This window comes from Triticum urartu, chromosome 4A (assembly GCF_056163025.1).
Source record: "Triticum urartu cultivar PI428250 chromosome 4A, HENAU_Tu73, whole genome shotgun sequence".
NCBI classification, from domain to species: Eukaryota; Viridiplantae; Streptophyta; class Magnoliopsida; order Poales; family Poaceae; genus Triticum; species Triticum urartu.
In genome coordinates this window covers 263826367-263853572 of record NC_141876.1, presented here as the reverse complement: position 1 = coordinate 263853572, position 27206 = coordinate 263826367, and the positions used below count along the sequence as shown (strand labels likewise).

At 46.8% G+C, this 27206-nt stretch overlaps 2 protein-coding genes across 2 annotated transcripts; one reads left to right on the top strand and one right to left on the bottom strand.

Moving 5' to 3' along the window:
• Positions 1–1521: 1521 nt before the first annotated feature.
• LOC125551516 (putative H/ACA ribonucleoprotein complex subunit 1-like protein 1) lies at positions 1522–3309 on the top strand. The gene is made up of 4 exons (XM_048714776.2): positions 1522–1771; positions 1870–2018; positions 2410–2525; positions 2940–3309. Exons 1-4 carry the CDS (start codon positions 1618–1620, stop codon positions 3091–3093), a joined length of 573 nt encoding a protein of 190 aa, XP_048570733.1. The 5' UTR covers positions 1522–1617; the 3' UTR covers positions 3094–3309.
• A 174-nt stretch (positions 3310–3483) lies between these two features.
• LOC125551515 (uncharacterized) lies at positions 3484–7682 on the bottom strand. The gene is made up of 6 exons (XM_048714775.2): positions 7457–7682; positions 5191–6807; positions 4943–5105; positions 4460–4623; positions 3939–4197; positions 3484–3871 (listed from the first exon to the last, which is right to left on the bottom strand). The coding sequence occupies exons 2-6, from the start codon at positions 6741–6743 to the stop codon at positions 3740–3742; spliced, it is 2271 nt and encodes a 756-aa protein (XP_048570732.1). The 5' UTR covers positions 6744–6807; positions 7457–7682; the 3' UTR covers positions 3484–3739.
• Positions 7683–27206: the final 19524 nt, after the last annotated feature.

The window sequence follows — 27206 nt, the reverse complement described above, 5'->3', positions numbered from 1 at the left end:
TCACACCCGGCTTGAGGCCATCGATGAAACGAGTGGTATAGTACAGACTGTCAGGCACATCCTCATAAGCTGAAAGCTGGTCATACAGTTCTGCAAATCGTTCCACATAATCTGTCACTGTCGATTCCTGGGCAATTCTGAACATCTGTCTCACCAGGGTCTGATGTTGATTGCGACTGAATCTGTTCAATAACAGCTGACAGAACTCTGTCCAGGACAAATTCGGCGATCTACGATGTACTGCCTCGAGCCATCTAGCTGCTGCACCATCAAACTAGGACGCGGCGAAGGAAATCCACCTTGCTGTTGGAGTACCCCATAGCTTGAAACAGTCCTCGCAGCGCGATTGCCACAGTCACAGATTCGAACCATCGAAACGCGGTAGTTCCACATGGGGAGCAGATTGGTACAAGTTAGAGACGTCCGATGCAGCGAAATCTCGAGGAGAAAAAATTTCACGGGGAGAAACGGAATCACGCGCACCTCTGACCGGAGGAGGCACATAAACCTGATGCGCCTTCCCCCAGTGAAACTTGTCGAAGCCAAGGGGATCCGTCGCCGTCGAATCGCGGGCGCCCCCAACTTCATTGCTGGTCGACGGGCTCGTCTGCTTGCATGAAATCTCTTCCTTGTCGCAGCGCTCGAGTTCCGCACGGATTTGTTCGACGTCGAGGTTGAACTCGGATCTGGCGCCGTTGATTCGCGCCGTGACGAGGCCGTCGAGCGCCATCGTCGTCTCCTTGAGCATTTTGCCGATGGACTTGATGATCTCCTCGCCGTGCGCCTTGAAGCGTTGATCCAGCACCTCGGCGAAGTCCGCACGAAGCAGCTCCTGGATCTGCCGCCCCTCGAACGGCAGCTTGTCCATGACGGCGCTCCGCTGCTGGAGCTTGAAACGCGTGGCGTGGACGTGGCTCAGGATCTCTAGGATCAGAAAGCTCTGAGTACCACATATAAGGATCCTGCTACCTCCATGAACGAGATCTAGGTTTGAATTTGGTTTACCTGTCCTCCCAACCACCCACACAGCAATTCAAATTACAAATCACGCACACACGCTCGAGCCAGGCCGAAGCCTCCCATTCCTTCCTGTCCTTTACTGATGACGACGGGAAGTATTTAAATCCTTTCTACCGTTACACCCGCCTAGCGGGTTCAATCTGGACTTGCAAGCCACTGGGAAACCCTCTTGTTACGGATGGGCTGGCCTGCCGGCCCATGATTTGAGTTGCTCGCTTCCCGCGTCTCTTCTCGATCAGCATTATCTTCAGTGTTGACGATCGGGCTGCTGACACAATGTGTTCTACTTATAGGAGAAAAAAAATGTAAATGTCCCGGTAAAAATATGGGATTGGAAAAGGCTCGTTACGAAAAGCCTCCAACGACTCTGCGCATGGATAGATCACCCATCATCGTCCATACAGCCCTCCCCATCTGAAAAACGATCCGTCGGCCGAGAAACGGAGACCACGCCAGGGCCCACCTGCCAGTCTCCCAAACAACCTCAACATAAGTCCGCAGCCTCCTCCACTAAAACCCTAACAAGCCCCTCACTCCTCGTCGCCGAAACCCTTACTCGCCCCCGCCCCCGCCTCCCGCCGCCAAACACCCATCGCCATGCGACCACCGAGAGGCGGCGGAGGTTTCCGCGGACGCGGCGGCGACCGAGGTGGCCGCTTCGGTGGAGGCGGCCGCGGCGGCGGCGGCAGGGGCCGCTTCGGTGGAGGCGGAGGCGGGTTCCGCGACGAGGGCCCTCCAGCCGAGGTCGTCGGTGCGTGGTTTCTTTCAAGTCCTAACTGTCCGAGCCCTCTTCTTTTCGAGGCTCCGGTGAGTTTGATGTCTCTTGTTTTTTGTTTGTTTATTATGCAGAGGTGTCGACGTTCCTGCACGCGTGCGAGGGGGACGCGGTAACGAAGCTGACGAACGAGAAAGTGCCCTACTTCAACGCGCCCATATACCTCCAGAACAAGACCCAGATCGGCAAAGTCGACGAGATCTTCGGCCCCATCAACGAATCAGTAAGCGCTTTCTTCCCCTCATCATCAATATAGTGCCTGCAAAGTTTTGACCAACTGGTCCATCTGTTGTTAGGTAGGATTTTTTTGCTTTGTTGGAGTTAGCAGTTTACAACTTCAAATTTAGAGTCTTGAATCTCAAGGCATGTGAGAAGTGAGTTTGGTTCTCCATTTAGTACAGTTGAAAATGTTTGTTTTGGCTGTGTGGCAATGCTGTAGCGTGTTTAATAATTAGGTGCAACTTTTAAGATGACTGAATCCCTTACCTGATTGTTTTTTTACCTCTGTTGTTATCATTGCTCTAAATTTTAGGTCTGCTCATGCTGCATATCTTATAAGTTTGTATTGTCTGTAGTATCATACTGCATATCTTATAATTTTGTATTTTCTGTAGTATTTCTCGGTCAAGATGTTTGAGGGAGTCATTGCAACATCTTACAACGAAGGTGACAAGTTCTTCATTGACCCCATGAAGCTGCTGCCCCTCTCACGCTTCCTGCCGCAGCCAAAGTAATGATCTGTTTACTTTGTCATTTCTTTTGCATTATTTACTCTTCAGTCTTGAATATGAAACTTAGCAACATGTCTTTTCATGGCTAACTCTTATTCAGTTCGTACTGTATTGATAAGTTTGAACTGACTACATTCTTCGAACTTGAAACCAGCAGTGTCAAAACACTTGCATACTGTCTCTGTGAAAGAGGCTATAGGATTTTCCTAAGTCAAAACTTTGTTAAGTTTGACCAAGTCTATATAAAAATATCAGCAGCATTCTTAGCATTATTATGAAACGAATGGAGTACCATAAGTGTACATGTGGAAAATGCACATGAGAAACCAAATAAAGTGTTCAGCATTTGTCTAGTTACAGCTTGATAACTTGTTAGTTGTTTGATAGTCTTTTGCTTTGCTTGTTGTATGCAGGGGCTTGACTCCAAGAGGTGGTGGTCGAGGTGGAAGAGGTGGTGGTCGTGGTGGATTTGGTGGCCGTGGTGGATTCCGTGGAAGAGGTGCACCAAGGGGTCGTGGACCTCCCAGGGGTGGAGGGCGTGGTTTCAGAGGACGAGGCAGATTCTAGGATGTAGTTTTAAGTTTGCTGTTTGTTGAAACATGATGCTCTACATTATCTGTTCAGCTGGAAACATTATGCTAAGTCAGCTGTGAGCGCACTTTGTGTGGAAATTGAATTCTTTGTGAAACAAAGTCTTGTATCTCTTTCTTAGTCATGCATTCATTGTGGAACAAAGTCTTTGTATCTCTTCCTAAGTCATGCATTGATTGTTAAACGCTTTTCCGTTGTTCCTTGTTTCTTAAAGCCGTTGCAGAAATGTGTTGCCCAGCATGTCAGTGTAAATTTTTGAAACAAGTCAGTGTTTTAGTTTCTCTTGTAGATATTCAAACCTGTGCAGTACATAAACTAGCCTGTTAAATTCAGCTAGCATTGAAGCCTGCATCCAGGATTGTAGAGTAATTGTGCAGATGATACAACTCAACAGACAACCAAATGCAATTTTGTTTTGGCAGATTTAGCAAACTACATGGCCTTCGGACCAACAAACCAAAGCATACAGCTGACAAATTATTACTCCCTCCGTAAAGGTGGTATGTAGCTAAAATATATATGTAGTTTCTATACATGCGCAAAATACACTAAAAAGGCTTCCTCTTGTCTGGAAATATTATACTACTACATTCAGAGCTCTTCCTGGTATAAGTGCGGATGGCTACAAAACTCCAACTCGGTGTTGCTTGTTCTTGAGGTATGTTTTTGATAGAACCCTTTTCCCATACATGTGGCTTTGCATTGCAGCAGCGTGTGGCCTAATGGCCTCGACAAAGGTGGTATGTAGCAGCCCCTGCATGATTAAACATACTTGATAAGAATTTACGCTTTTTGGCTGGGGGTGCATCAATGTTTTTTACCTTGCAATGTTCAAGAGCTGTTTGAATAACGAAATTGCCGTACTGATCCACCATAATATGCTGCAACTTGGGATCGTTGATAAGTTCTTGGATGATTTTGTCACGCATGTGCTGGGGCGCTCGCTTCAGACAGTTTTCCACCACATGGCTACCACATTTCTGAATTGACAGATACCCAAAATGACCCTCCAGCTCATCAACTATTTTCGATGTCGCCCATTCAATGCCGTGGTTGAGAATTGACTGAATAACGTAGTTCCTGCAAGGTATGGTCGCATTATCTATCTCTTCAGATAGTCCCTCCATCCCATAACATAGCACGTGTTTTTTTTCCGCAAAACTCAAGCTTCACAAGCCTTGACCAAGTTTATAGAGAAAATTATCTATATCTACAATACCGCATGAACCTAAAATTTATGGTGAATCTAATGCTATTGATTTGGTATCCTAGATGTTTACAAAACCTAATACTCACTATATTTCAGGACAGAGGGAGTACTAGTTAAGGATAAGAGCCATACCCAAATCGATCATCGGCAAGGGTTTGAGCACTGGATATAATATTGCTTAACAAGTTGAACTTCTGTTCATCATCTGAATGTTCGATGCATTTTTGAATGCTACAACAGCCTTGTTGATGTGTTGCTAGTCCAAGATAGTGCAATGTAGCAGCATCAAGAAGGAACTACAGCAATTATAAAGCATCCACAAGTTAGAGTAGAACATAGATGATAATAAGTTATATAGATAAAAAAATTTAATTCCTGATGCAAAGTGCGTGGATATTTAACTATGCCAAGAAAAATAGATTATTGCAAAGAGCCTAAGAAAAGACTAATCAGTAAAAATTAGAAACTTGTGTGCCAGTAAGCAATATTCTACAGACATTCTTTAACACAAACAACCTTTTTTTTGCAGGTTTAACACAAACAACTTGAATGCATATAATGCGTAAAAGGTACAGAAATTTCCATAATTAAATCGGATGATTAGCAGTAACATACCGCTTTGGACTCCGGTAACAGTTTCTGCAGGCATCGGTTTGCAACATGACTGCCATTAGGATCTAGCATCAAATGCATTGCTCCAGGACTCAATGCAGACACAAGCTTAGAAACTTGATCCGGATTATTTACAGTTTCAATTATCTTTTGCACTGCACGAGTCCTGAACATTTTTTTTTTCCAAAAAGATATGAAATATAAGCAATAACTATATATAAGAATAAAGCAAGTGATCAGATTGCTCATACCCATGCATGTTGCAAGAAACTGCTATAAGATCTCCAGGCGTTTTAGTAACTTCACATAATATGCGCATCCGTTGATCATCACTGCACCCTTCAAGCAGTTTCTGCACTAAATAGTTGCCAAATGGATCGACCATAAGTTCACCAATATGATCAATTATTTCAGCAAAGACTCTTTTGACATCCTCTTGGCTGCCTTGAGCAAATACTTTTTGCAGAAAGCGGCAGCCATTCTGATCCTTAGCCAACATATAGATTCGCCCAGCAACTTCGTCAACTGAATTATAATTCAGCTCACATGGTTTCATGACCAAGGGCAGAAGCTGGGAGTTTGGTCTGTCGGGGTGCAATGAATAGTTACTATGAATATCAAGATGGTTATGTGCACTACTAGTTCTTCCATCCCTACCAATGCAACCATCTACAGGAGTACTCTTGGAACTTCTTACTGAATTTGCCCCATCAGCCCTCATCCGCAGCTTTTCTGGATAACTTACAATGCTGATATTATCTGAAATCTGATGGCGTGAGAAACCATTAGACAAAGAGTAAAACTTGTCAACTTGCTGACGGAAGTTACTACTGCCACATGGACTGTCAGCAGACAATGTGCAATGAAAACTGGTCAGCTGGGTATTTCTCTTCTGAAAGGCAGCACCATTAGAGTAAGGATCCTCAATTCCCATTCCCTGTCGATGAATATTAGGTGTTTCAATATGTGATGTGCCGTTTGCAGAAGTGCAAGCTGCAGCCTGTTGATGTCTCCTACTTCGACGAACATCTGACCTAGCAACCTGTTGCAACTGTGGGCAAACATAATGTGGTTGCAGCATCGCGTATCTTGGTGTTTCTGTACCATGCTGCCACATGATGTTTGAATCAAATGGCTGACTATAAGGTGCATACAGCTGAGACTGTACATCCAGATAAAACTGCTGCTCGATGGGTGAAGTTGACAAAGCAGATTGGTGGTAAGGATCACTGGAAAAAATATCCAGGTTGTGCATCACTGAGCCCCTTGAGAAATTCTCGAAGTGTGGTGGAAATCTGTAAGCTTGTTCTTGGTGTCCAACAGTTAGTTCGTCTGGTTTCTCATTAACATGTTCAGCACAGAACGTCAAATCATCTTGAACAATTGCAGGCACAAGCGACGGGTTCAATGTAACATCTGGAGGCGTAATCCCTGAGTGATAATTTGCAGGGCCAGATGCATAGTACCCATTTACTGGCGGAAAATCTCTGGTACTTGTGAGAGAATCAGCTGTATAATTCTTGAAGCTCATGTCCCCAAAAGCAGATGCTAACGACTGCTCGTCAGGTAGACCATCACTAGGGAACTCCACAACACTCTTATTGCTTTCAATCATCGCAGAATCATACATTGTGAACCGTGGAGAAGGCAATGGCCTTCTCATCTTAGCCCCGCCTGCCTGTGAAGTACTACCACTCATGTAGTGGATCCCCATGTCACCAACATTGCGCAATTCAGCACCAGGAATCCTGTCAACAAAAGCTCCAAACTTGGAACAATCCTGAATACTCTGCGATTCCCCCATGCCAGGAACAGGATGATCTATGAAACACGGCTCAAATCACACAATGCAGGTAGCGGCAATGGTCCTGCAACACCAGGAGTTTCATGTTACAGTCGGAGGTCATAAAGAAGAGGCAAAACCACATGTGAACATAAAAAAAGGCTTTACACAAAGACAGCAGGCGTTGAAGAAACCACAAGAAGATTTGGACGAACGCAGAAGAATTTGTTAAACAAGACATAAAGCTGGCAATCGAACAGAAGGAATAGTGCGGAAATTTGATCCTCACAGCACCACAAAGACGGCATCAAACAATGCACATGGATACCTAAATCAGAACTAAGCAGGGAAAGAAATCAAACCAGCCCATAATTCCATCATCCGATGGTCCAAATCCGCGAGCGGATTACACAAATATCATAATGTCATCAACTGCAGGGGAGTCGGGGATCAAGAGTCCACCCATCGCTCAATCATCTCAAAATCCAAGTCCGATTAAGATGGCAAAACCCCAGAAAAACCCCCGATCACCACGGAAACAGGGCGCAATCCCCACCAAGAAGACGAACCAAAGGAAACCCGCCTCGAGTAATCCAACCTTGGAGATAACGAACCGAAGAAACCGATCGAAACAACGAGTAAGCTGATCTATCTAAACCGATGGACGATTCCCCAACATGGTCAAGCAAAATTAGCAGTGAAGAGAGAGAAAACACTATCGGGACGGGAGCAACCTTAGCGAAGGGGATTGCGATGGAGAATCCCAGGAATCGTGGAGAGATTAGGGTGAAACAACCTGCCGCGAAGGATCGGCCGGGGGAAGTCGGAGATATGTGGAGATTTTATTGGGAGGCTTGCGGGGGAAGGAGATGAAAAGAGGGGCGTTTCTGCTGGTGCATTTCCTTGGACTCTCTGCTCTCCTACACAACTTCATCTGCCTTTCTCTCTCCCAAAACAAGACTTTCTGACCTGGAAGGGAGAGAAACAGATATAGAGAGAGAAACTGTGGGCCCATACTCCATCCATCCATCCATGCCTGGATTTTATTGAAACCAAAATTACCCAAATCCTATTCGGATTTTATTGAAACCAAAATTACCCAAATCCTATTCGGCGCGCCTTAAGCGCCGAATATGCATTTGATACAGGGTGCATATCTCTTGGTAGAGGCAAATGTGTCCTAATATTTCGATGAGATGGTGGCTATCCGACTACGAACGTGCAAAACGTCGTGCCTTAGCAATCGCTAAACCAACTTCTGAGGGGTTATTGACCACGCCGGAGCACGATCAACCTGACCACGATAGTCTATTTTCTGCGAACAAACTAAGAACAAGCAAGAAACTGAGATTGCAATCTGGATATTAAGAATATAAGATGAAAACTTTATTGATCAAGATGGGGTTCTATGACGTCTTGGTCTGGTCGTTGAACACAAACGAAGTACGCGAAGTTGTAGCTATGGCGAACTTTTAATCTAAATAAAACTCCCAAAATCTAAACGATGCCCTAAGGGCTGTATATATGAAGGAGAGAGGGGGGAATTTCATGGCCCTTGGAGGAAGGGTCCGAACCCAACCCTAACTCTTGTTTCCCCACACATAGGGACTCTAAAAATTGCCTATAATCAAGTATTTTGAAATTATATGGCCTGGCCCAAAAATAAGATGACACAACACCTAGATAGTCCCTGGATGAAATTTATGAAGTGACATCTTGTATATTTCGTTCAGGGCTTCATGCACTCATTATGATGGCTTCAAAGTCCTGAAATCATCACTTGTAACTTCGTTCTTGTTCCCCTTGCGCATGCCATCATCTCCATGCTTGAAATTGCTCCAAGGTTCATCTTTCTTGTTCAAGCTAGGCCCTTCATTTGTAAGCAAAACAAATGATGCGGAGTATTCTATGATCTTCCTCATGTACACTAGGACTTCTCCCCAAGCCCCTATGTAACACCCCGAATCCGATGCACCAGGTGTCTTCCGTTTATTTGTCGTCGTTGCCATGCCATGTGCTTGCGTGTTGCATTTTGCCATGTCATCATCCGCATTACATCCTCATATTTTCAAAACTTGCATCCGATCTTTTTCCCCGTTGTCCGTTTCGCGATCCGACACTCTCACACACGCCTGTTGCCCCTCTCAGACCTCGTTTCGTGAGTGGCATTTAAATATTCTCGGAATGGGTTGAAACTTGGCGTGCGGTCTTATTATAGTGTAGACAGAGCACCTGTCAAGTTTCGTCGCATTCGGAGCTCGTTTGATAGCCCTACCGTTAAAGTTATAGCGGCATCGTAGTCGGTCAAACGTCGGATGTTTTCGGGCCCCGAAAACAGTTGCCGGGCTGCACTCCTTCCCTCTCATCTCAGCCCAAGCCTATCTCTCACAGCCCACCTAGTTCCCCTCCGCTCCGGACCATCAGATCGAGATCCGAGGGTCCGTAAAGGCCTAAAAACCCCAACCCTAACCCCTCATCCTATAAATAGCAGCCCCCTTGCCATTTTTGTCATCCCTAACCTCCCTCCTTGATTTTCGTGCCTCCCCAATCATCAGCCGCCGCATCCTCCCACCTTCTCCTCCGAATCCGGCGTGCCCCAAGCCCCCTCCACCACTTGGCGCTGCCCTCTAGGCCAGCCGCCACCCGAGCCGCCGTCTGCAGCCTCCCAGGGGCTGCCACGTCGCCTCCCCGCCGCCAAGCTCCCACCTTCACCGGCCAGGCCCGCGAGGCCCATCCGCGGCCCGCCCTGGGCCGGATCTGGGCCCGAGCCGCGCGCCCGCGGCCCATGCTGCTCCTCCCCGAGACCCCACTCGATCTCGACCAGCAGGTCCCGAGCGCTCCCTCGTCGCCCCGCCGCCGTCTCTCGCCGGAGCCCTGCCGCCGGCGACCACCTCCGTCCCGGCCCATGCCTCGCGCCTTGCTCCTCCCTCTTCCTTCTCCCCTTCTCCTTCCTCTCTCTCATGCCTCATCTCTCTCTGCCCGTGGACAGGAGCTTCTCCCGTTGGCCATGGAGCCCGCAGCCCCAAGCTCGTCGTTCGTCGCCGTCCGCCGCCGGATTCTCGACCCCGACTGCCGGATTCGGTTGCCCCGCGCCCGATCTATCCATTCCCAGCCTCCCCGACGCTCGTCGGAGTCCCACGCGTCCACGCCGCCGGCGTCGACTTCCGTGGCCATGGTTCTGTACGAGGAATGGAGCCAGCCTGATGTAGATCCCGTTTTCGCGCTGGTATATTTTCACCAAGTCCCTAATTTTCAGCATTCTGGTGCCCTTTTCAACATGCCATAACCCTTTGATAGTAGATCCGTTTTGTGCATATAGTATATCAAAATGTTCATCATGAGATGCTCTACATTTTGTTCCATTGGGTCATGTTCATTTGAGTCCATCTTGATGCCCTTATCATCGTTGCAAGAGTGCTATATGATGTTGTCTGCTGTAGGTTAACAGAATTTGCTCATTTGTCATTTTTATATCTTTTTGTGTGATTTTCTTTTGAGCATGAAGTCTACATGTGTTATGAGCTACAACAAGCCATCTTTGCTGTGGTGCAATCCTCTCTTCATGATATGCCATGTGTTGGTTGTTACAAGCTTGCAAAGTAGCCTCCATGATGTTGCTGATTTCTGTGACTTAGTCATTTCTTCCAAGTCTGTAGCGGTAACTTTGTGATGCCATGTTAACCTGCTTCTACAAGTCATTCTATGCTTATTCTGGAGAAGTTCACTAAGGATGTTTTGTTATACATGTGATGCTCTATCAATCCATGCCTTTGGTTGCATTTATAGCCTGCTGTAGCTTGTTGTAATCTTGCTCTCAAATTGCTAAATAATGTTGTTGTCAGCCGGTTAACATTAAGTTCAGTTTTGCCATGTGTTTTGCTAGTGGTCCATGCACCCTATGAACTTGATATTGCCATGCTTAGCTTTATGAACATGTCTTCTCACTGTTGGTTTATTTCATATACCATGAAATGCTTTGTGGTGAGTGGTTCAAGCTCACCAACATGCCTACTTATCGTTGGTTCTGCCATGCACTGTTATTTTCACTAAGTCTGAATATGTCATTTCATTTGCCATGTTTGCATGGATGCTACCATGATTTTTGTTGATCTTTGGAATAAGTTCAGTAAGGGAGTTTTGTTAAGTGCTTTTAGTACTAGCATGCCATGCCTTTGGTTGCCATGATAAGTTCATGTAGCATGTTGTTTGATAGCTCTAAACTTTGTAACCTGATGTTATTTCTGCCATGTCCAGTGATTTCTGCAAGTCCGTGAAACTGTTATTATTTGCCATCTTGCCATGTCCTTTTGAGCATGTTCTAGTGGTCTCTAGAGATAGCTCAGTGTTCATGTTCTGTAATGATTCACCTGTACATCACACCCATGCCATTTGTTTTCATGTAGAGGTGTTGTAGCATGTTGTTTTGATGCTTGCAAGATGACCGTCACCTTGAATCTCACTACTATCATTGCTATGCTAGTTGCTTCGTTCTATCGCTATGCCGCGTTACCTACCACTTGCTTATCAAGCCTCCCAAATTGCCATGAACCTCTAACCTTTGTCACCCTTCCTAGCAAACCGTTGTTTGGCTATGTTACCGCTTTTGCTCAGCCCCTCTTATAGCGTTGCTAGTTGCAGGTGAAGATGAAGATTGCTCCATGTTGGATTATGTTTATGTTGGGATATCACAATATCTCTAATATTATTAATGCATCTATATACTTGGTAAAGGGTGGAAGGCTCGGCCTTATGACTGGTGTTTTGTTCCACTCTTGCCGCCCTAGTTTTCCGTCATATCGGTATTATGTTCTCGGATTTTGCGTCCCTAACGCGGTTGGGTGTTATGGGAACCCCTTGACAGTTCGCCTTGAATAAAACTCTTCCACCAAGGCCCAACATTGGTTTTACATTTGCCTAACAACCTAAGCCTTTTTCCCTTGGGTTTCCGGAGCCCGAGGGTCATCTTTATTTTAGCCCCCCCGGGCCAGTGCTCCTCTAAGTGCTGGTCCAAACCAAGCGATGTCGGGCGCCCCCTGGGCAACCAGGGTCTATGCCAACCCGACGTCTGGCTCATTCGGTGTGCCCTGAGAACGAGATATGTGCAGCTCCTATCGGGATTTGTCGGCACATTCAGGCGGTCTTGCTGGTCTTGTTTTACCATTGTCGAAATGTCTTGTAACTGGGATTTCGAGTCTGATCGGGTCTTCCCGGGAGAAGGAATATCCTTCGTTGATCGTGAGAGCTTATCATGGGCTAAGTTGGGACACCCCTGTAGGGTTTGAACATTCGAAAGCCGTGCCCGCGGTTATGTGGCAGATGGGATTTTGTTAATATCCGGTTGTAGTAAACTTGAAGTAAACTCTTCTAAAATACACCAACCGTGTGTGTAACCGTGATTGTCTCTTTTCGGGGTTGTTCGAGAGGAGAACACGGTTTTTGGGTTATGTTTGACGTAAGTAGGAGTTCAGGATCACTTCTTGATCATTACTAGTTGACGTCCGCTTGTTCAGCTCCTCTTCTCGCTCTTGTATTTGTAAGTTAGCCACCATACTTTGCTTAGCCGCTGCTGCAACCTCACCACTTTACCCCTTCCTTACCCATTAAGCTTTGCTAGTCTTGATACTCATGGTAATGGGATTGCTGAGTCCTCGTGGCTCACAGATTACTACAACAACAATTGCAGGTACAGGTTATGCGATGATCATGACGCGAGAGCGATGTTTACTTGTTTTGGAGTTCTTCTTCTGCTTCTTCGATCAGGGGATAGGTTCCAGGTCAGCAGCCTGTGCTAGCAGGGTGGATGTCGCTTGAGTTTCTGTTTGTGTTCATCTGTAGTCAGATGTTGATCTTATGTATGATGTGTTGTTGTATTCTTGAGGCGTTTCTGCCATATGTATGTATCCCCAACTGTTTATGTAATGGTACGATGTAATGATATTCACCTTGCAAAAGCGTCTTCATGATGCGCTTCTATCCTTGGTGGGACCTTCGAGTTCCTTTAGGATAGGGTTGCATCTTGGGCGTGACAAGTTGTTATCAGAGCCTCGACCGACCATAGGAGCCCCTTTGATTGATCGTGTAGTTTGGACGATGTCGAGTCTATAAGAAAACTTTTTTCCGGAGTCTAGTTATATCGGAGAGTAGGAATTCTTTTTACTCCTCTGCCCCTTCGTCGCTCTAGTAAGGAATCTTGACGTACGTGTTTTGAATTACTTCTCTTCCCCTTCAAATTTTTCTTAGGATCACGCGGTTAGTTTTAGTTCGTTGTCCTTCCTGTTTTGTCCGGTGCATTTCTCGTCAAGTCGAGTTGAACCTCTTTGTCTTTTGGCAGATCAATCCTCAGCTCTTTTCAATCGACGTTGTTTTCCCCATCTGAAGGGGTCCTTGTTTTTCCCACCCGCCCACCCCTTCTTCTTCTTGGAACCGGAGTCCGTAATCGAGTATCCATTCTACTCATGCGAAGCCTTTGCAATCTCTCCTCAATCATTTCAACCAGCGCTTCTCTATTCAATTATTCGTCGTTCCAGTTGCCTGTGTTTTTTCCCGCCCTCCCACCACTTTTATTCCGGAGTCTGAGCCTTTAATCGAGAAATCAATTTCATTCATGCGGAGTATCTTCAGTCTTTCCTCAATTGTCTCAACCAGTGAAGTCTCGTCTAGTTCATCATTGTTCGTCGCATTTTCTTTCCGGTGGATCCAAATTCAAGTTTTTCGTTGTCGATCGTATTCTTTCCCTCAGCTCAAATATTTCCCTCTGATCGTTCGCCTCTCGCCATTTAATCGTTCCAGAGTGTTGAAGACATCTCAGAAGATTCGTGTTTGCATCCATTTAATTCGAGGTTGTCACCTCATTCAAGTCTTTCAGCTATTCCGGTGCATCATCTCTTCTACAATCCTTTCCAACGGTGTTGCTTTTTAGTGGGCCCTAACCCACATGTCTTTTCCCAATATCTTACCTGACTCTTCTGTTTCCTGGAGCTATTCTCAAATTCTTTTTGAAGTTTGACGTAAGTATGGATTCCATCAGTCATATGCCTTCTCTGAGTTCGTTTTTCAAAGTCTTTTCAACTTTGGGTCAACATTTCTAGTAATCATTGTTCCGGAGCGTCTCTCTAATTCTTCAAGGTGTTTCTTGTCGTCATTCTCATCATTTGAAGACCGAGGAAGAATTTCTCTTAAATCTTGTCCGTTCCCCCGAAGATTCGCTGTCACACCCTCGATGCGACTATATCTCCCACGTGTCGAGGCACGACTTAGAGGCATAATCACATTGAAGGCATATGTCGCAAGTTAGGCAATCTTCACAACATCCCATGTAATATAATAATGAAAGGGGAGATAACATAGTTGGCTTACACTCGCCACGTCAATCAAGTACATAAATAACATTACATCATCCAAACACTCATGGCCCGACTACGGCGCCAAAATAAAAGATAACCCAACATGCGACACGGTCCCAATCACCCCCAACTGGGCACCACTACTGATCATCGGGAAAGGAAACATAGTAACGTTGAGAGTCTTCGTCGAACTCCCACTTGAGCTCAAACGCGTCTCCTGGAGCGGAATCAACAGGCCCTGCATCTGGTGTAATAGTAATCTGTGAGCCACAGGGACTCAGCAATCTCGCACCCTCGCGATCAAGACTATTTAAGCTTATAGGTATGGCAAGGTAAATATGTGGAGCTGCAGCAAGCGACTGGCAAGTATGGTGGCTAACTTATTCGCAAAAGAGAGCGAGAAGAGGAGGCAAAGCGCGAGCGAGAAACTAGAGAGCAACCTGCGCAAACATTACTCCAACACAGTGTCCACTTCCCGGACTCCGCCGAGAAGAGGCCTTCACGGTAACACACTCAGTTGATTCATTTTAATTAAGTTAAAGTTCAAGTTATCTACAACCGGACATTAACAAATTCCCATATGCCCATAACCGCGGGCACGGCTTTCGAAAGTTCAATCCCTGCAGGGGAGTCCCAACTTAGCCCATGACAAGCTCTCACGGTCAACGAAGGAATAGACCTCCTCCCAAGACGTTTCGATCAGACTCGGTATCTCGGTTACTCAAGACACTTCGACAGGTTAAAACAAGACCAGCAACACCGCCCGAATGTGCCGACAAATCCCGATAGGAGCTGCACATATCTCTTTCTCAGGGCACACTTAGATGAGCGCTCCATACAACTAAAACCAAACCTCGAGTTTCCCCGAGGGGGCGCTGCACAGGACTCTAGTTTGGACCAACACTCAGAGGAGCACTGGCCCGGGGGGGTTTAAAATAAGATGACCCTCGGGCTCCGGAAACCCAAGGGAAAAAGAGGCTAGGTGGCAAATGGTAAGACCAATGTTGGGCATTGCTGGAAAAGCTTTAATCAAGGCGAACTATCAAGGGGTTCCCATTATAACCCAACCGCGTAAGGAACGCAAAATCCGGGAACATAACACCGATATGACGGAAACTAGGGCGGCAAGAGTGGAACAAAACACTAGGCGAGAGGGCGAGCCTTCCACCCTTTACCAAGTATATAGATGCTTTAAGATAACATAGCAATATAATGATATCCCAACAAGTAAATAAATGTTCCAACAAGGAACGGCCTTCAATCTTCACCTGCAACTAGCAACGCTATAAGAGGGGCTGAGCAAAGCGGTAACATAGCCAATCAACGGTTTGTTAGGACAATGGTGGGTTAGAGGTTTGACATGGCAATTTGGGAGGCTTGAAAGCAAGTGGTAGGCATCGCAGCATTGGCATAGCAAAAGAGCGAGCAAACTAGCATAGCAAAGATAGTAGTGATTTCGAGGGTATGATCATCTTGCCTGCACAGTTGTCAGAGTTGACTGGATCCTCGAAAGCAAACTCAACGGGCTCCTCGTTAGCGAACTCGTCTCCCGGCTCTACCCAAACGAGAAAAACAAGCAACAAGGATACAATCAACCACGTGCAAGACCAAGCAATTTGATGCAATGATGATATGCTATGCGGAATGCGATGCGGGATGCAAAATGCAAGATATGACAGGAAATGCATGAACCTGGCCTCAGCTTGGAAAACCAAGTGTGCCACTGGAAAGATGAGATGAAATCGCTTGAAAACGATATAAAGAACGCCGGAATCGGAGTTACGGTTTGGAAATGGCAATCGAATCAAAAATGACACCGGTCTGCGATTTACAGCAAGTAGGCATCTAAATGCAATGAGATGAACATGCTACAGCACCCAAACATGACAAAAAAATACATGACAGGGATGCACACAAGATTCTTAACAAAAGTCTAGCACTGAGCTACGGACAATTCATCCATTAACAGGTTCAAACAAGCATGGCAAAAATGCATATGGCAAACAGATCTCAGACTTAGTGAAATTAACACTTGTCTGGAATTTCAGATCAGGTAGCCCTCTTCGGAGCAACAAAACTACATGCTACAGGATCTGAACATGGCAAAGTAAATCATGGCATGGAGCTACTCAAAGAGCTTAACAAAAGTCCCTTAGTGACCTAGAGCCAAAAGGGATCATAAAATACAATTGCAAGCATGTGAACATAGCAAAAACATAATCAGTTTTCAGACTTAGTGAAAACTGACACATGCTGAAATATAACTCATGTAGGCATGTTTACAAGCTCGATGCACTCACTACGGTGCAAGCCATGGCAAGACAAGCATACACCCATCAAGAAGGCACAAAATTAAAGCTAGACATGGCAAGAACAATAGCATTGCATGCACGGATCAACTACAACATCACCGGCAAAATTGCAAACAAGTTGACAATCTGCCCAGATTCACAAAGTAGCAAAAGTAGAGCTCGATTGACTCAAGCTAGGGTGCTCCATAATTGCAAACACAGACATGGATGGATAGAGCACTACAATAATATCAAAACATCCTTACTGATCATCCTCAAAAGAGGCACGGATCTCTAGGAAACAACATGAACATATGGCATCATGAGATAAACAGCTCCAGGACTTAGTGAAATTACTAAGTCCCTGAAAACAGACTTAGCAAGTGCACCACTTTGCAAGATTGCACAAGTCACCACACACATCACAAAAATACATGGGTTGCACCTCTGGAAAGATGACAAAACCCTTAACAAAACACATGTAGAGCATCAGGGCATATCATGCACACATTAATCATGGCAAAAATGACAAAAACCTAAACGGAGTAGCAGATCTGACAATTATCTCAAGTAGCCCTCTTCTAACAGCATTTCGGGCATCAAGATGAGCTCAAATGAAAATGATGCAATGGAATGAAATGATGTACTCTCTGATATGAACATTTTGATATGATATATGCATGAATTGGAGCTACGGATGCAAAGTTACGGAGCTACGAACATGGCAACTTGGATCTGAGAAAACTGGGACTTGGGACGAAAATTCAACCTCTCTCAGATCTAGGGTTTCACGGAACCCGAGGCGGCGGCGGATCACTGTAGCGCGTCGAGGACGAGGACGACGGCCGGCAACGGCGCGAGGTCGCCGGTGGCCGGGGGCGGCGGTGCAGGGGCCCGCGGCAGCCGGATCTTGCGGCGCCGGAGGCACCGGGCAGAGGCGAGGGCCGGCGGACGGAGTTGGCGCGCGGCGGCCGGCGAGTCGGTGGTGGCCGGTGCAGGGGCGCAAGGCGGCGCGGGCGGTCGGGCGGAGGAGGGAGACGACCCGGGTGGCGGCGGGAGCGACTGGGCCGCGGGGGCCCGGCTCGGGTCGCGACTTGCTTCGGCGGTGGCGGTGGCGCGATGCCACGTGGCAGCCCCTCAGTGGCTGCGGGCGGGTGGCGGCGATTTTTGTCCGGCCCGGACGGACGTGTCCGGCCGGCGCAGAGGCGAAATTAGGGTTTTCGGGGGAGAGGAAGATCCGGATTTCGGGGGGTGTTTAAATAGGCATAGAGGGAGCTAGGAGAGTCCAAATGAGGTGCGGTTTTCGGCCACGCGATCGTGATCGAACGCTCTAGATGATGGAGCAGAGTTAGGTGGGTTTTGGGCCAAATTGGAGGGGTGTTGGGCTGCAACATACACGAGGCCTTTTCGGTCCCTCGGTTAACCGATGGAGTATCAAACGAAGTCCAAATGATACGAAACTTGACAGGCGGTCTACCGGTAGTAAACCAAGGCTGCTTGGCAAGTCTCGGTCTAATCCGGAAATGTTTAATCCCCACACACGAAAGAAAGCTAGAAATGAACACCGGAGGAGAACGAAGCGTCGGAATGCAAAACGGACAACGGGGAAAATGCTCGAATGCATGAGACTAACATGTATGCAAATGCAATGCACATGATGACATGATATGAGATGCATGACAACGACAACAACACACGGAGACAAAGACCCGAACCCGAGAAAATAAAATAACTTAACGTCGGAAATGGCAAGAGTTGGAGTACAAATTGGGAAAGTTACATCCGGGGTGTTACAACACTCCACCACTACGAAAGGATCTCGTCCCGAGATCTAGGACTGAAAGAACGCCGGGTACTCAGAACGGAGGTGATCCTCGCGTTCCCAGGTAGCTTCACGGTCGGAATGGTGTGACCACTTGACTTTGAGAAATTTGATTGACTTGTTGCGAGTCTTGCGTTCAGTCTCTTCAAGAATGGCAACTGGGTGCTCACGATAAGAGAGATCTTCTCTGAGCTCAATGTCCTCGAAGTTGATTGTGCGGTCAGGAGTCTTGAAGCACTTTCGAAGCTGAGAGACATGGAAGACATCATGAACATTTGCAAAGTTTGACGGAAGCTCGAGTTGATAGGCGAGGTCGCCTCTCTTGCTGACAATCTTGAAAGGTCCCACGTATCTGGGGGCAAGCTTCCCTTTGATACCGAAGCGACGAGTACCTTTCATAGGAGAGACGCGGAGGTAAACATGATCTCCGATCTCGAAAGCCAAATCACGGTGCTTACTATCATAGTAGCTCTTCTGGCGGGATTGGGCTGATTTGAGGTTATCATGAATGACTTTGCACATTTCTTCTTCCTCTGTGATTAAGTCATTACCCAAAAACTGGCGTTCACCGGTTTCAGACCAGTTGAGAGGGGTACGACACTTCCTGCCATACAGAATTTCAAAAGGGGCCTTGCCCGAACTTGCTTGAAAACTGTTGCTGTAGGAGAATTCAGCATAAGGAAGACAATCCTCCCACTTCATGCCGAAGGAGATCACACAAGCCCTGAGCATATCTTCAAGAATCTGGTTGACACGCTCGACTTGACCGCTAGTTTGAGGATGGAATGCTGTGCTGAAGCGGATGTTGGTGCCCATGGCCTTCTGAAAAGAATCCCAAAACTTCGAGGTAAAGATGCTGCCACGGTCTGAAGAGATCACTTGAGGAATACCGTGCAGAGAGACAATACGAGAGGTATAGAGTTCCGCCAATTGAGCTGCAGTGATCGACTCTTTGATAGACAGAAAATGAGCCACTTTGGAGAGTTTGTCGATGACAACGAATATAGCATCATTGCCACATTTGGACTTTGGAAACCCAGTCACGAAGTCCATCTCAATGTGGTCAAACTTCCATTCTGGAATGGCAAGAGGTTGGAGGAGACCTGCTGGCCTTTGGTGTTCTGCCTTCACTCTTCTGTAGACATCACATTCATTCACGAATTGAGCGATCTCGCGCTTCATTCGAGTCCACCAATAAGCTTGCTTAAGGTCCTGATACATCTTCGTGCTCCCAGGGTGGATGGAGAGGAGAGAATTGTGAGCCTCATTCATGATCACTTTACGAAGGTCACCTTTGGGTACAACAATACGATCCTCGAAGAAAAGAGTGTCCTTATCATCAAGGCGGTAGCACTTGTACTTGTACTGACTCTTGGCAATCCCAATCTTCACCTTTTTCACCATAGCATCAAGAAGCTGGGCTTGGCGAATCTGGTCTTCCAAGGTAGGAGAGACTAGAAGGTTGGCGAGGAAACCTTGGGGAACAACTTGCAGATTTAGTTTGCGGAAAGCTTCACAAAGCTCGGGTTGATAAGGCTTGAGAATCAGACTGTTGCAGTAAGCTTTCCTGCTCAAAGCGTCAGCAATCACATTGGCCTTGCCTGGAGTATACTCGATACTCGGATTATACTCTTGAATCATTTCGACCCATCTAGTTTGCCTGAGGTTGAGATTAGGCTGAGTGAAGATGTACTTAAGACTCTTGTGGTTAGTGAAGATGTCCACTTTTCTTCCCAATAGAAGATGTCTCCAAGTCAAAAGAGCATGCACAATTGCCGCCAACTCGAGATCATGAGTGGGGTAGTTCTTCTCATTAGGCTTCAACTGGCGAGATGTATAAGCAACAACTTTCTTCTCTTGCATCAATACCGCGCCAAGACCTTGGAGAGAGGCGTCACAAAAGACCTCGTACGGCTTGGATTCATCAGGCGGAGTCAGAACTTGAGCAGTGATCAATTTCTCTTTCAAAGTGTTGAAAGCAATGTCACACTCCGGAGACCAAACGTACTTGACGTGCTTTTGGAGAAGATTAGAGAGAGGCTTCGCGATCTTAGAAAAGTTCTCAACGAATCTACGACAATAGCTTGTGAGACCGAGAAAACTGCGGAGTTGCTTCACATTCTGAGGAGGTTCCCAATTCACAATTGCAGACACCTTCTCAGGATTCACGGCAATGCCCTTGGCAGAGATGATATGACCAAGATAAAGAACCTCATCGAGCCAAAATTCGCACTTGGAGAACTTGGCGTAGAACTGATGTTCTCTGAGCTTATCAAGAACCAAACGCAAGTGCTTGGCATGATCTTCCTTGTTCTTCGAGAAAACCAGAATGTCATCGAGATAGACCAAAACGAAGTCATTGGTGTAGGCGTTGAAGATGAAGTTCATCATGCGAGAGAACGTCGGAGGAGCGTTGACGAGGCCAAAAGACATGACAGTGTATTTCATATGAACCAAAGCTTGTCCTGAAAGCCGTCTTGGGAATATCTTGCTCACGAATTCGAATCTGATGATAACCCATACGGAGATCAAGCTTGGAGAGTACTCGAGCACCTTTGAGTTGTTCGAATAGCTCATTGATGTTGGGAAGTGGGTATTTGTTCTTGATGGTCTTCTTGTTCACTGGACGGTAATCAACACAAAGTCGGTCCGTTCCATTCTTCTTCTTCACAAAAAGAACACCACAACCCCACGGAGAAGAACTAGGCCAGATGAGACCCATTTTCTCTTGAATATCGAGTTGCTTCTTCAGCTCCTTCAACTCTTCAGGTCCGAGCTTGTAAGGACGCTTGCACACAGGTTCCGTGCCAGGCTTAAGATCAATAACGAATTCAACTGGCCGGTGCGGAGGCATTCCTGGAAGCTCTTCTGGAAAGATGTCTTGATATTCGCAAACGGCTGGAATTTGCGAAATAGCATCCAATTCACCCCTCTCATTAAGAGAAAAGAGACGGATGGTATTATCCCGAGCGGCAAAGACAATTATATCCTCAGACGAATGAGTCAACTAAATCTGCCTGGCTGCACAATCAAGTTGAGCCTTGTGCTTAGAAAGCCAATCCATTCCGAGAATAATATCAATATCCGAGTTACCAAGAACAATTGGGGAAGAAAGGAACTTGTAGTCACCCAATCTGATAGTAATCTCCGGGACGCAGGTGTTAGCTGTCATCTGCTTGCCCGGTGACACAATTTGCAAGGAACTTTGCAGATACTAATAATCGCACTCATACTTTGATGCAAAAGGTTTGGAAATGAAGCAATGCGATGCACCCGTGTCAAAAAGAACTTTTGCAGGAATATCATTAACAGGAAGGTTACCCATGATGACATCTGGTGAGTCCTCTGCTTGAGCTGCATTCACCATATTGACCTTGGAGAACTTGGGGTTATGCTTGACCACAGCTGTACTTGCCGATCTCACAGGAGGAGGAGGAAGACGCCTCTGGTTGAAACACTTGTTGGCATAGTGACCCTTCTGTTGGCACTTGTTGCACGTGACCTCTGAAAGCGGACGGTGATACGGAGCACTCGATCTTGGAGCTTGAGACGAAGTCTTGTTCTGAAAGCCAGGGTTGGGTGGGTGGGAAGAACCACTGCCACCTTTGCTCTTCTGCTGATACGGCTGACGGAACGGAGGAGGAGGAAGCCAATACTTCTGCTGCTTGGCCACTTGAGTAGAGGAAGAAGGAGTAACATCTCTGGCTCGCTTCTTGGAAGCATCACACCTCAACTGAGCAGCCTCTTGCTTCAGTGCCATGTTGTAGAACTCATCGTATCTCAAGGGCTCGAAGAGAACAAGAGCGAGCTGGATTTCTTCTCTGAGACCACCTCTGAACTGGTATATCATGCTCTTCTCATCAGGGACGTCCTGCTTGGCAAAGCGGGCGAGCTTCTGAAACAAATTGTTGTAGTCGTAGACAGACAAAGAGCCTTGCTTCAGATTGCGGAATTCCTCACGCTTGCTTTCAACCACGCTCTGAGGAATATGATGAGCTCGGAAATCTCGGCGGAAATCATCCCAAGTGATAACACGTCCACCTCTGGAGTCCTTGTACTGCTGGAACCATTCTGTAGCTTGATCTTTGAGTTGGAAGGAAGCGAACTTAACAAAGTCCTCAGGCCTGACGTTACTGCACTCGAAATGCTTGCACAGATCCACTAGCCAATCGTCAGCATCGGTTGCCTCAACACAATTGCTGAAAGTCTTTGGCCCGTTAGCAAGGAACTGGTTGAGTGTAGCAAAGTGATTTTGATTGCTGTCTTGATTCCCTTGGTTGCCTTGATTGCGCTCTTGAAGAATTTGCATGATCAGTTGTGTGTTTGCATTGGTTGCGGCCATCACAGCTTTCCATGCCCCCGGAGGAGGGGGGGGGTGGTGGCGGATCAGGATTCGGAGTCGTGCGCGTTGTAGGAGACATCCTGAAGAGGTTGACCACCATTAGCACGTTGATAGACAATATTGAAGCTGAATCCAACGGAATGAAAATTGCAACATATAGTCTTCACATCCGAACAAAATGAACGAATGCATTCCTCTTGAAATGGTCACATATCCATAAATTGAGAAGCCACGTAGAATTGAGGTAGAGAAATAAATTAACAAGGTACGGATCAAGAACGAATAATCAGTAAGAAATCCCAATCTCAAACCAAATATCCGTGGAAGAAGAACTAGAGCTACAAGAATTCCCACCTATGAAACTCCCGAACCTTTCTGGTTATGCAATCAGGTGTTGGGGATACAGGGGAAGCATAATATCTCACCCAAACTAGCAAATCCTACATCCAGCTGTATCCATCCTTCAACACATAACCAAGAAACCTTCGGAAACCATCTACCTCAACCTTCGAAAAGCATCCGTTATACAAGTTATGGCGATACTCCCGAACTCCCGCCCCAGTACTAGGTGGCGTCGAGGTTATCTCACCAACGAACTGCATAAAAGAGATTTTCGATGTCGACGTACTAAACTCAGGTATTCCAGAACTGCAACGATAAAATTATGATGACAACACCTCAGAGCTCAACTCCCCGGGACACTTCCACTAAACCCCTGACAGGAGGCACCAAGACAATGTTCTCATCATAAAACCATCGGAACGATTCCAAGATACCCGCGTGATCCTAAATTTTTTTTAGTGAAATTTGAGAAGAGAAGAGTCAAAACTCTACGTCAGGATGCCTTACCAGAGCGATGAGGAGACTGGGAAGTAAAAAGAATTCCTAAACTCTCCGATATATAATTCCTAAATGACTCAAAACATTTTTCTAGACACAACTCGGCCGCTAAAACGATCAAGCAATGGGTCTCCTAAGGTCGGGGAAGGCTCTGATTACCAACTTGTCACACCCTCGATGCGACTATATCTCCCACGTGTCGAGGCACGACTTAGAGGCATAATCGCATTGAAGGCATATGTCGCAAGTTAGGCAATCTTCACAACATCCCATGTAATATAATAATGAAAGGGGAGATAACATAGTTGGCTTACACTCGCCACGTCAATCAAGTACATAAATAACATTACATCATCCAAACACTCATGGCCCGACTACGGCGCCAAAATAAAAGATAACCCAACATGCGACACGGTCCCAATCACCCCCAACTGGGCACCACTACTGATCATCGGGAAAGGAAACATAGTAACGTTGAGAGTCTTCGTCGAACTCCCACTTGAGCTCAAACGCGTCTCCTGGAGCGGAATCAACAGGCCCTGCATCTGGTGTAATAGTAATCTGTGAGCCACAGGGACTCAGAAATCTCGCACCCTTGCGATCAAGACTATTTAAGCTTATAGGTATGGCAAGGTAAATATGTGGAGCTGCAGCAAGCGACTGGCAAGTATGGTGGCTAACTTATTCGCAAAAGAGAGCGAGAAGAGGAGGCAAAGCGCGAGCGAGAAACTAGAGAGCAACCTGCGCAAACATTACTCCAACACCGTGTCCACTTCCCGGACTCCGCCGAGAAGAGGCCTTCACGGTAACACACTCAGTTGATTCATTTTAATTAAGTTAAAGTTCAATTTATCTACAACCGGACATTAACAAATTCCCATATGCCCATAACCGCGGGCACGGCTTTCGAAAGTTCAATCCCTGCAGGGGAGTCCCAACTTAGCCCATGACAAGCTCTCACGGTCAACGAAGGAATAGACCTCCTCCCAAGACGTTTCGATCAGACTCGGTATCTCGGTTACTCAAGACACTTCGACAGGTTAAAACAAGACCAGCAACACCGCTCGAATGTGCTGACAAATCCCGATAGGAGCTGCACATATCTCTTTCTCAGGGCACACTTAGATGAGCGCTCCATACAACTAAAACCAAACCTCGAATTTCCCCGAGGGGGCGTTGCACAGGACTCTAGTTTGGACCAACACTCAAAGGAGCACTGGCCCGGGGGGGGGGGGGTTTAAAATAAGATGACCCTCGGGCTCCGGAAACCCAAGGGAAAAAGAGGCTAGGTGGCAAATGGTAAGACCAATGTTGGGCATTGCTGGAAAAGCTTTAATCAAGGCGAACTATCAAGGGGTTCCCATTATAACCCAACCGCGTAAGGAACGCAAAATCCGGGAACATAACACCAATATGACGGAAACTAGGGCGGCAAGAGTGGAACAAAACACTAGGCGAGAGGCCGAGCCTTCCACCCTTTACCAAGTATATAGATGCTTTAAGATAACATAGCAATATAATGATATCCCAACAAGTAAATAAATGTTCCAACAAGGAACGGCCTTCAATCTTCACCTGCAACTAGCAACGCTATAAGAGGGGCTGAGCAAAGCGGTAACATAGCCAATCAACGGTTTGTTAGGACAATGGTGGGTTAGAGGTTTGACATGGCAATTTGGGAGGCTTGAAAGCAAGTGGTAGGCATCGCAGCATTGGCATAGCAAAAGAGCGAGCAAACTAGCATAGCAAAGATAGTAGTGATTTCGAGGGTATGATCATCTTGCCTGCACAGTTGTCAGAGTTGACTGGATCCTCGAAAGCAAACTCAACGGGCTCCACGTTAGCGAACTCGTCTCCCGGCTCTACCCAAACGAGAAAAACAAGCAACAAGGATACAATCAACCACGTGCAAGACCAAGCAATATGATGCAATGATGATATGCTATGCGGAATGCGATGCGGGATGCAAAATGCAAGATATGACAGGAAATGCATGAACCTGGCCTCAGCTTGGAAAACCAAGTGTGCCACTGGAAAGATGAGATGAAATCGCTTGAAAACGATATAAAGAACGCCGGAATCGGAGTTACGGTTTGGAAATGGCAATCGAATCAAAAATGACACCGGTCTGCGATTTACAGCAAGTAGGCATCTAAATGCAATGAGATGAACATGCTACAGCACCCAAACATGACAAAAAAATACATGACAGGGATGCACACAAGATGCTTAACAAAAGTCTAGCACTGAGCTACGGACAATTCATCCATTAACAGGTTCAAACAAGCATGGCAAAAATGCATATGGCAAACAGATCTCAGACTTAGTGAAATTAACACTTGTCTGGAATTTCAGATCAGGTAGCCCTCTTCGGAGCAACAAAACTACATGCTACAGGATCTGAACATGGCAAAGTAAAGCATGGCATGGAGCTACTCAAAGATCTTAACAAAAGTCCCTTAGTGACCTAGAGCCAAAAGGGATCATAAAATACAATTGCAAGCATGTGAACATAGCAAAAACATAATCAGTTTTCAGACTTAGTGTAAACTGACACATGCTGAAATATAACTCATGTAGGCATGTTTACAAGCTCGATGCACTCACTACGGTGCAAGCCATGGCAAGACAAGCATACACCCATCAAGAAGGCACAAAATTAAAGCTAGACATGGCAAGAACAATAGCATTGCATGCACGGATCAACTACAACATCACCGGCAAAATTGCAAACAAGTTGACAATCTGCCCAGATTCACAAAGTAGCAAAAGTAGAGCTCGATTGACTCAAGCTAGGGTGCTCCATAATTGCAAACACAGACATGGATGGATAGAGCACTACAATAATATCAAAACATCCTTACTGATCATCCTCAAAAGAGGCACGGATCTCTAGGAAACAACATGAACATATGGCATCATGAGATAAACAGCTCCAGGACTTAGTGAAATTACTAAGTCCCTGAAAACAGACTTAGCAAGTGCACCACTTTGCAAGATTGCACAAGTCACCACACACATCACAAAAATACATGGGTTGCACCTCTGGAAAGATGACAAAACCCTTAACAAAACACATGTAGAGCATCAGGGCATATCATGCACACATTAATCATGGCAAAAATGACAAAAACCTAAACGGAGTAGCAGATCTGACAATTATCTCAAGTAGCCCTCTTCTAACAGCATTTCGGGCATCAAGATGAGCTCAAATGAAAATGATGCAATGGAATGAAATGATGTACTCTCTGATATGAACATTTTGATATGATATATGCATGAATTGGAGCTACGGATGCAAAGTTACGGAGCTACGAACATGGCAACTTGGATCTGAGAAAACTGGGACTTAGACGAAAATTCAACCTCTCTCAGATCTAGGGTTTCACGGAACCCGAGGCGGCGGCGGATCACTATAGCGCGGCGGGGACGAGGACGACGGTCGGCAACGACGCGAGGTCGCCGGTGGCCGGGGGCGGCGGCGCAGGGGCCCGCGGCGGCCGGATCTTGCGGCGCCGGAGGCACCGGGCAGAGGCGAGGGCCGGCGGACGGAGGCGAGGGCCGAGCCGCCGGAGTTGGCGCACGGCGGCCGGCGAGTCGGCGGTGGCCGGCGCGGGGGCGCAAGGCGGCGCGGGCGGTTGGGCGGAGGAGGGAGACGACCCGGGCGGCGGCGGGAGCGACTGGGCCGTGGGGGCCCGGCTCGTGCCGCGGCGGGCTTCGGCGGTGGCGGTGGCGCGATGCCACGTGGCAGCCCTTCAGTGGCTGCGGGCGGGCGGCGGCGATTTTTGTCCGGCCCGGACGGACGTGTCCGGCCGGCGCGGAGGCGAAATTAGGGTTTTCGGGGGA

What these genes read in the sequence shown, in the direction of transcription:
- LOC125551515 (XM_048714775.2), bottom strand. Translation starts at nt 6,743, where the DNA reads ATGGGGGAATCGCAGAGTATTCAGGATTGTTCCAAGTTTGGAGCTTTT. An exon ending in GTTTCTTGCAACATGCATGG is followed by an intron (nt 5,106 to 5,190) that starts GTATGAGCAATC and finishes AAAAATGTTCAG; the next exon opens with GACTCGTGCAGTGCAAAAGA. An exon ending in TGTTACCGGAGTCCAAAGCG is followed by an intron (nt 4,624 to 4,942) that starts GTATGTTACTGC and finishes TAATTGCTGTAG; the next exon opens with TTCCTTCTTGATGCTGCTAC.
- LOC125551516 (XM_048714776.2), top strand. Translation starts at nt 1,618, where the DNA reads ATGCGACCACCGAGAGGCGGCGGAGGTTTCCGCGGACGCGGCGGCGAC. An exon ending in TCGGCCCCATCAACGAATCA is followed by an intron (nt 2,019 to 2,409) that starts GTAAGCGCTTTC and finishes TATTTTCTGTAG; the next exon opens with TATTTCTCGGTCAAGATGTT. An exon ending in CGCTTCCTGCCGCAGCCAAA is followed by an intron (nt 2,526 to 2,939) that starts GTAATGATCTGT and finishes TGTTGTATGCAG; the next exon opens with GGGCTTGACTCCAAGAGGTG.